Source organism: Sprattus sprattus, assembly GCF_963457725.1.
Source record: "Sprattus sprattus genome assembly, chromosome: 8".
NCBI classification, from domain to species: domain Eukaryota; kingdom Metazoa; phylum Chordata; class Actinopteri; order Clupeiformes; family Clupeidae; genus Sprattus; species Sprattus sprattus.
This window is the reverse complement of record NC_137927.1, coordinates 27278286-27288305: the sequence shown is the minus strand read 5'-3', so window position 1 is coordinate 27288305 and position 10020 is coordinate 27278286. Positions and strand designations below refer to the sequence as shown.

The 10020-nt window shown below is 44.0% G+C and overlaps 1 protein-coding gene across 1 annotated transcript in view; it reads right to left on the bottom strand.

Moving 5' to 3' along the window:
* ddb1 (damage-specific DNA binding protein 1) overlaps positions 1-7042 on the bottom strand; it is a 19797-nt gene extending 12755 nt beyond the window's left edge. The window contains exons 1-12 of the mRNA XM_080843243.1: positions 6911-7042; positions 5792-5940; positions 5475-5591; positions 4978-5199; positions 3896-4010; positions 3665-3762; positions 2274-2432; positions 1780-1863; positions 1506-1622; positions 1110-1212; positions 437-512; positions 102-210 (exon numbers count right to left, since the gene is read on the bottom strand). Coding sequence (XP_080699369.1) covers positions 102-210; positions 437-512; positions 1110-1212; positions 1506-1622; positions 1780-1863; positions 2274-2432; positions 3665-3762; positions 3896-4010; positions 4978-5199; positions 5475-5591; positions 5792-5940; positions 6911-6971 — 1410 coding nt within the window. The 5' untranslated portion in view covers positions 6972-7042. The remainder of the gene's footprint in view (positions 1-101; positions 211-436; positions 513-1109; positions 1213-1505; positions 1623-1779; positions 1864-2273; positions 2433-3664; positions 3763-3895; positions 4011-4977; positions 5200-5474; positions 5592-5791; positions 5941-6910) is intronic.
* Positions 7043-10020: the final 2978 nt, after the last annotated feature.

Below are 10020 nucleotides of genomic sequence, written 5' to 3'. Positions count from 1 at the left end.
GCCACACCTAGTAAGACAGGTGTCTATGGACATGGAAGCACCTGTATGAGCTGCTGATGGGCCACACCCAGTAAGACAGGTGTCTATGGACATGGACGCACCTGTATGAGCTGCTGATGGGCCACGTTCCCACAGAAGAAGGTCTGCTGGTTGTCCACGAACCCTGGAAGCTCCGTCTCCTCCACCTCCTCTCCACTCAGCATGAGTACTCTGACATAGAGAGACAGACAGACAGACACCTCGCTCAGACACAACTAAACAACAACAGAAACATCCCATGGACTGACACCACTCAGTCAAAGCTACAACAAAAACTAATACCATCAACGGAGCCGTTTTACTGCACGGGGAGAAACACGCAAGCATTCTCCTCCTGCATGCTAATTCAGACACTGATTACAAAGCCTGTGAGATAGTGTGTGGAAGTGACCTTTACCTGGTCTGACCCACGAAGGAGAGCACCAGCATGTCATCAGTCTCTCTGCCAGCATCCGAGCGCAGGGGCCACAGTCCTACAGAGAGAGGGGAAGAAAGCGAGGGAAGGAAGGGAGGGATAAGAGAGCTGCCAGATGAGATTAAGTAACACGTAAAAAAAGGGGCTCCCAGACTGGAATGTAATCAGGGCAATTCATCAGGCCCCTGTGGTGTTTTGGTGCCCAGCCTGATTAGACTGGTGTTCCCAGACTCATTTCAGCAAATGGATACTACTGTCTGTTGCCCTTCCTTCAGGATCACTGATCTGGAATCATTAGTGAGGGGAAGCGGCTACCTATCGAGTCAAGCGAGGGGCCCCCTGGTAAAGAAAGGCGAAGAGGCAATATTCCCCAAAGAAGAGAAGAACTAATATTCCCTACTCCTCTCTCCCAAGTGAAACTGATGACTTGTTAGGATAGCAGGTGCCGGGGCTGAGACAGCAACTCTCCTACCTTATTTCCCCAGAGAGGGAAGACTACTGACTTGAGTGCAAACGCCATGTCCGGGAACAAAACTGGAGTTAATGCTTTGCCAACCAAATAAAAACCCAACAAAAAAGACCCCCGGAATGCCGCAGGGCCTCAGTGGCGGCAGCAGAAGTGACGGCGGAGTTCCTCGGGGCATAGCGGGCTCACCTTTGATTCCTGGCAGGTCGATGCTGGCGTGCTCGTGGATGCCAATGCCATTGCGGATGATCCTAAGGGAGCCTTCTTTGAAGGCGCCAGAACAGGTGACGAGCTGTGAGAAGAGCCGAGTATTATGCACTTACACGGAGACGGGCTTGGCCTGCCTGCCTGCCAGCACACTCACAGTACATTGTCTGAAGCACCGCAAACGGGCCATGGATTCTAGAGTATAGTTTTTCTGACATCTGAAACGCTTTTCTGAAATCTTGTTTGAGACGAATTCTATTTTTCTAATCATCTCAGATCATTCTGTTTAACTAATCGCTTTTACAAATTGAAAAGGGCCACAAACAGCTTTTTACTGAAATGGCAAACAGCAATGTTTGGGTCTGAAGGTGCCCTTACCTGGCCCTGCCCTTGTCTCTCCAGATCCACGACACACATATCCACAATAGGGCCCAGATTGGTAAAAGTCTCCATCACCGCTACATAGGAACCCTGGTCATTACTGTCCACATTTAGCTGGAAACACATTTGAAAATAGATGTTAGAAATCATGTTACTTTTACTTTATCGTTATGAAACCGGATATTACCATGCAACAATTCTGCAACAAAATCCCCTGTGCTGTTATACAGCAGCTTTGGGCCAGATTAGAAGCACAGCAGGTGGCACTGACCTTTACCAACTGGGAGTCTCCCAGTCTGGAGCCCACAAAGACAACTCCATTGTCCAGGTATGTGAGACACTCAGCAATGGAGGTCTGCAGGAGGGACAGAAAAAAAAACATTTGTACAAAACATCACCAGATGATGATGTGCACACAGACCTGAGGCAGCGCAGGAGAGCCGTGTGTGTGTGTGTGTGTGTGTGTGTGTGTGTGTGTGTGTGTGTTTGTGTGTGTGTGTGTGTGTACACCCACACTGTTTAGAGCTGCACAGACAGAGAGCTCTATAGTGAGATGTTGTTCTCTTACTCACACAAACACAGAGATGCACACAAGATGTCTGACACCAACATATATAAAAAGCACACACACACACACACACACACACACACACACACACACACACACACACACACACACACACACACACACACACACACACACACACACACACACACACACACACACACACACACACACACACACACACACACACACACACACACCTCTCCAAGTAGTTCAACACGCAGGTCCTTGAGCACCACCCCTCCGTCCATCAGCTCCTCCTTCTCCAGCAGCAGCATGAAGAGCCGGCCCTCCATGTCCCCCAGCAGGTAGCGCGAGCCGTTGGGGTCCACGCGGTTATGACACACAATGGTGCTTTGCTGACGGCGGGGGAGAGAGATCATGACCCAACAAGTGAGACACGGAGCACAGCCCACTTGCAAAGCCAGATTTTATACATCTTTCATGAGGCTGATCTATAATGCATTAGCTTAATAATTGGGTTTCTCAGCGAAAAGATTGGGGAAATTACAATGAGAAACATTTGGCTATTTCATAGGTTTGAAATCATTTAAAGCCGGTCAGGGCTACAGTAGAGAGAATGAGAAAGATACACATAGAAAGGCTTCCATTTTAGCTGTTAAAACCATGGATCTGACCAATGAATTCCGTATTTGTTCAGATGGTGAACTTGTTACTTTCTAATAAACCTACATCAGTGTCTAGCCCCTCCATGCACACATATACAGAGTTTCTGCGAGGGATGGGGTTGCTCGATACCTAGTCTCGACACGCATCTAGAATTAATGAGGCAACACTGCTTCAAAGCAGTGCTCTGGAGGCTCACTTAAAAACCACATTGCCTCATTTGAAAGCACACGAGATCACGTGATCTTTGTAGAAGAAGCTTCTAGTACTCCCCAGCACGTCTCCAAATTGAAGCGGGTTGGGCCCAGCCCTGTCTAATTGTAGGGCTTGTGTTAATGATGTGCTTTGTTATTTTCTGGATGATTTGTCAATTTTATGTTTTGGGAGCAAAATGGGCACTGAAACCAGATATGCACAGGGGCTGTTCTCAAGGCATAGGTCTCAATGTACTGGGGCTGTTCTCAAGACATAGGTCTCAATGCACAGGGGCTGTTCTCAAGACATAGGTCTCAATGTACTGGGGCTGTTCTCAAGACATAGGTCTCAATGCACTGGGCCTGGGGCTGTTCTTAAGGCATAGGTCTCAATGCACAGGGGCTGTTCTCAAGACATAGGTCTCAATGCACTGGGGCTGTTCTCAAGACATAGGTCTCAATGTACTGGGGCTGGGGCTGTTCTCAAGACATAGGTCTCAATGCACTGGGCCTGGGTCTGTTCTCAAGACATAGGTCTTATTTACAATGTGAATCAAACATATCTATAAGAGGTGAGTGAAAAAGAAGCCGAACACACTCGACACAAGTCAAAACCTGTTAAAACCAAATTGTGCAAAGCATCAGAATGACGCCACTTGAAGTAGGCACAAACTTTGAAGCTCCAAACCACTTCTGCTATAAAAGGGTCATGGTTTCTAACTCTCAGCTCATCCCTAGTTACCACCACACCTTAAACACAGTGTACTTACCTTGATGATGGGGGGAGCAATGGCCAGATATTTATCTCCATTGTGATATGTAATAGACTCCTGACCGATGATTATAGCACCACCAAATGGCTCTGGGACTGCAAAGCAGATACACATACATAATACATTGAGCTTTTACCAAGATATTCAAAATTCAAGGACAGGGATTAAATGAGGCGCATCTTTTGCTCATATTTCTTTTGCGTGTTCTTCTTTGTTCTGTCTCTATACCTGGTATGACCATCGAGGCCTCGGCCTCAACATTCTCCTGCTTCCAGGGGCCCTTGTTGAACTCCTTCTCCCTCAGAGAGACTTCGTAGGTCTTCACATGTCGCCCTTGTGGATCCTGAGGCGGCACATAAAAGCACAAAAACAGAATATGAAGGAGAAACGCTCTCACTCATGTCTACCCTCAGTGTCAAGAATACCAGAGGAAGTACAGGCTTTGTGCCACATCCCCACATTCTGTGTGCTCTTAGAAGGTCTTTACATAGCTGTTGAATGGAAGGAATATTTGATTCCATAGACTGAAGTGGATGGTGGTGTCAGCTCTTTTTAAGTACACTTGCTATTGTTTAAGCCGCATCTGTGAAACCGAGAATATTAATGTAATATTGCGGGTTTTTAATAGTGTTTGCCTATATATGGATGCTAATATAAGAACATCATTTTTCATTTTGATATATTTTTCATCATGATATATTGTTTAGAGTGTGCATTCACTGTGTGCACAGCTACAAAGCAGCCGTTTGCAGTGTGCACTTTGCAGGACCGATACTAATTCTTTCCAGACAGCTGTCCTGCTTACATGTGATAGTGGTCACCGTTTGGTGCCAGGGCTCAATGCCCAATGTAGGGTGGAAATACCAGTGATACTGTAAGGGGAGCTACTGCCTGTGGGTAGTATGAAAGATGTAGACATCAAATCAATTCACATTTATAACTGAAAGAGTTTTTTGTCTTCATTTGAGCTGGGGATAGAAACATTTGCAATCCAGGGAAAATGTACAGAAACACAAAGATGTGGCCTAGTGAGACTGCAATAATCCTCAAGAATACATCCGACTACTACACAAAACAATTAAATATTTCCATCTAGTCCTGAAATACATCATCATCATCATCATCGTCACTGTCGTTGTGTTAATTCTGTAAATGCAAACCATGCGGAACATTCCGTTTTTTTCTTTAGGATATGATATCACCACCTCATTTTGGCAGACAGCCAAATGTGTAACCATGCAGTAACGGTTTTCTGGTTCCACATTCCCTTTAAGAGCAGCCTGCGGGGTCACTGCATCTCTCACACACACCTGGTAGATGAAGCAGACGGTGGGTGCCTGGCAGCCATACAGGAAGTGAACATCAATGACCTGCAGCTCCTCCAGGCGGATGTTGAAGGCCTTGAGCTCGCGGTTTTCACGGTCCAGTGGGATCACCTTGAAGAGGCCATCGTACAGCCGCAGCCCGATCATCCTGCACTCAGGGTCCACAATGCCAATGATGCCTGTCTCAGAGGGGCGGCCAATGCGGTCCTGTCGGATAAAAGACATCAACAACATTTAGTCAATGTCAGAGCATGAATACTTTGCATACTTTTGCATAACTGCTGTTGAAATGAACTTTGTGCAACACTTTCACTGTAGGCCTTTCACTCTGCTAGTTTTGGTCAAGGTTGCTTTGAACAGTTCAGTAACACATTATGTAAATCTCAAAAAATGAATGTGAAAAAAAATGCTAATGGCAAGAGACTTTGTATCCGAATGAGGGGAGATATCCAAGTGCATTCCACATGTATTCAATAATGTACCTGAACATTCCCATGAGCACGAGTGATGATGTCAATGCTATCTCCATTTTGTTTGTACTCCAAGATGCATGCATTGTATTTGGCCGTGAGGATGAAGAGAAGATCCTTGCTCTCACCCTGAAGGACAGAGAAGAACACTTCTTACAGATTGAAGAGAATCCATTTCCAAACACACCCTGACACCTACACAGATACTTGCCTTGAAATTCTATAAATCTGCAGTGGAATCGGAGAAGCAATGCGTCATAGCAGTAGCACAGAGACTAACTAAAGGGGAGACAGTCAAACAGCAGCATGAATAGAATAAGTAGACTAACCTTTGGCCTGAACAACTCCATAACCGCGATCTTTCCATACATGCCCACTTCTTTAACGGGCCGAAGCCCCTCCGCAGTGACCACATAGATCTCCAGGCGTGTGTTCTTAGCGATCAGAAGGTTCAGATCCTCCGAGGATGTGAAGTGGCCTGATTTATGGGGTATAATTACACCACTTAAGTTTCAAAATGTCCTGAGATATTACACAGAATGTAAGAATGACCTACTTCTTTTAATTTTGCTTTACAGCTCCAATTGCACTGACTGTCAAAATTCCAAACAAAGAGGGAAGAAAGCAATTTAAAATTGAACCAACGTTACAGTGTCTACTATATGAACGACAGTTATTTTTCAGGGTAATAGCAAGAAGTGTCAGGGGTTTATTATAAGCTTTAAGGTAAGTTATCCTATAACCATTTTCTGACTTGGGACTACACAGAGAGCGTAACATATTAAGGCTATACAACTGCTAATTTGGACCTACAGGGCAATCAGTTTGAAGCTCGTAAACTTGCTAAGTTAACTAGCTGGCAGCTCTACATGTGTGGTATGCATTTGCTTTACCAGCGTCACAAACCTCACAAAAACAACTCTGAAACCAAAGGGGTCAGTACATGTGATATTAGCTACATTTCTTGATAGCAAACGTTGCCAAGTATGTATGGAATTAATGTGTCTAGAAACAAACGATGCTGGGTAGGTATTTCATTAGCTTGTTATTTACAAACGTTCGTCTACCTTTCTGGGTCAGTGGTGTACTCAACTCTATAATCGCATGTTTAGCTAGCTAGCTAGCGATCCTCGGTATTAACATTGACAAGCCAGATATTGCAGCACTGTTTAGGTCAAGGCTGGCATATCAGCATGTAATTTTTGTCTCGTGCAAACCAGCGTCATAATATAATAAAAGCAAAGATAAAAACTTAAAGAGGCCACACAGATTAGAGCCCTACGTAACTAACAATCAACGTTAGATATGTTAGCGATAAAATGACAACAGCTAGCTAGGCCTTTGCGACTTGAGTTCAGCGCGGGAGCTGTGTGCGTACAGACAGATGACAGGCTTCAGGACCACCGATGCCAACCAGATCCACAACTCAGTTCAGGACATTAACTCACCAGTAATGCAGGCATTAACTGCTGTTGGTTTCTGCGCTGTGACAACGTAGTTGTAAGACATGGCGTTCAAAAAATCAAAACACGAACACCAGCAAAATTATTTTAGCTCCCTTTACATGAGCTACCATCGATTAAGCTACATCACAGTTAGCAATGATTGGCGAATACCATTCATTTTGTATAGCGCCCCGTGTGGTATGGGTGTCATACTGTTCGAATCGAGACCATCGCATGATAATATGTTTTTTAAAAAAATCAGTTGAAATGTTGTCTCTGCAGGTGAATTGCCTTAACAAATATGCAGGACACAGGAATATACTTACTGATACTGATTTTACTCTTTCACATTTTACACTCACACATCCTTATGGTGTTACAGTGTTTTAGTAGTGTAGTAAAGGTCGGATGTAGGAACTCTCCAATTTGACACAGGATGGCAGTAGACCCACGCAGAGTTTTTACAACAGTGCTTACAAGTAGCCTATCTATACGTTTCACTATACCAATAACTTCACATCTGGGGTGTATAATAAGTTAGTAAAATTCAGTTTCAACACACATAGCCTACTAGGCCGTTTGCACATTTTGGTCTCAGCTAATTGTTTTAGAAAGTCCTATGCTGTAGTCATACAACAGAATTAGCCTTTGGAAAGCCTTAGGCTGCCTATAGCATTATAACGTCAGAAGGTTAATTACATTTGTTTGGAAAGGCTACATCACATTGACATATTGTGCTGAAAATTTCATTTCTGAGCTATTATTTTAACTGACTCATTTTATAATAATTTTGAATGATCTTTACATCTGTTATACCTAGCTAAGGGTTTCAAGAGACCTCTAATCAATCACTGAATAATTGGCTAGTTGAAAGAGCGTGTGTTCTCTCTATAGTAAGTAGGCTAAGCTGTGGAGACAAGGTAGGTAGGTATATGGCTGACTGTGATGGGAGCAGATAGGCTATTACATTTACATAGTAGAGAAAACAAATTCAGAACCCCCTTTGATCAGCCTTTTAAATGTATTGGAATGCACAGGGGGGAAATAGGCCTACTGCTTCAACATAGTGCGTGTTTGCAATGATTTCAGCATCAGGTGCATATTTGACTTTCAAATATTATTTTTCTAAATTGCAGTTGACTGGCATACATACGTATATTAAAAGCCCATAGTTGGTCACTAAGTCAAAACTAAATATTAAAGGGAATTAACCACTGTTTACACACCGTCACAAGCCATGGGCACCCTTCGTCTGGAAAACAGGAGTAGGGGAAATTATGCAGTAAGGAGCATAATATTCCCTAATGATACACTGTACTAATTTGAAACACTGAAGTAGAATGACAAAAGGTGAAGTGCTGCGTATCCATGCTGTGACATTAGCCCCGGCTGCAGGGTGAGAGTGTCAACCCTCATTTTCATAAACAGGCAGCCCAGGCGATGTCAAAGCTGTAGCAATTTACCACCGAACATCCCACACAGATGCCAAAGGTGCCATCTGTGCTGCCCCATAAATAAGGCATAAGCGTTTGTGATTTGAATGAATAAATACATACAGAGCAGTCGGGCAAAGTGGGGCTTGCTGGCAAGGTGTTATATGTGAAGTGCTGACACGACTGGGAGGCCGAACAGCCAGGGGGACACCAGGCTGCTGATGGATGGTGGAGGAGTGGAGCTTGAGCTGCTCTTTGATTTATGGACCCTGAGTTGATTTCCAAGTGTTGATGTGGACCTTTCCATATGAGCTGCCCCCGCAGAGATGAAGAGGAGTGTATGCGCATGTGTTTGTGAGCGTTTGTGTGAAAGTGAGTGCATGTGTGTGTGTGTGTGTGTGTGTGTGTGTGTGTGTGTGTGTGTGTGTGTGTGTGTGTGTGTATGTGTATGTGTGTGTGTGTGTGTGGGGGGGGGGGGGGTGTGTGTGTGCGTGTGTTTGTATGAAAGACAGACAGAGAGATGGAATGAACGTGAGAAAGATTTACCTCATGCAATCAGCATGTTTTATTCATTACCAACCTCACATTCCATTCCTCTCAGTCCAATGCTATGCATAAAAATAGGAGATAAGTGAATCTCTACATCCAGTGTATCAGCATGCCTGTGACTGGAACTGGCTGTGTGAATGTTACAAAGTAGTCAGATATGTGACAACAAAGTGCTGTGTCCTATCTCCCTGCATGTCAACTGAGAAACAAGATACGATATCATTTGTTTACAGGAATGTCATATACTGAGTCAGGATGGCATGCTATGCTCAGGCTGCAAGAACAGCATGACAGACTTTCAGGAGGTTTGAAAAGTCCACCTCCACTGTGTACAAAAATATCTCTCCATTGTACCTCCTAAACATTACTTTTGAGAATCATGTCATGAGTTTTGCCGTCTCCATCACCTTGACTTCATGAATGTGTTGGCTAGTGAGCACAGCAGAAGCCCTTCAGTGAGGGTCCTTGGGGGAAGAGCTCCTTGTATCAGCACATACCAGTATTCATCACCATCAGATCGAGATAATGAAGCAACATCAGACCCTTCTCTGAAGAGTAGCAACTGTGATCCGTAGGTGCTTGGTCCTTTAAATCTCCATGTAGACTGTTGTATGACTATTTTCTTTAATCTACTGCAATTCATACCCAGGTTGTATGTACTGTTGAAAGTAATATCTGGACTGGTACTGCAACATAAATAAATAAATAATGGATTATGAAAGGAATCAATAACCTTCAGTGATACATCAAATACTACAACAAGACACTAAATTCACCCCCTTGTCGGACAATTTCAAGCCAAGTTCTGAGAAGCTGATCGTTCTTGATCTGAGTAGAATCATTGGCTTCAAAAACCCTGTGTTTAATCAGCAAAAAAATGAAATAAAATCACCACCATAATAAGACAAAGTTTATTCTCCAGTGTTGTGATTCAAAGCATGAACTCTCACCTCATCTTTTCTGAGGCCAAATGCTGTGTCGCTTTAAATTCTTTTGGCAGCTTGCGATGCTTAGTTGTTACGCTGTCACTCCAAGCTTTGCTCTTTAAAAAAAAATGACAGCAGTGGCCATCACTGTTTTTCCCCCATGGCTGATTTAAGCCCTCTGTGAACTCCCATTATCCCCCGCCCG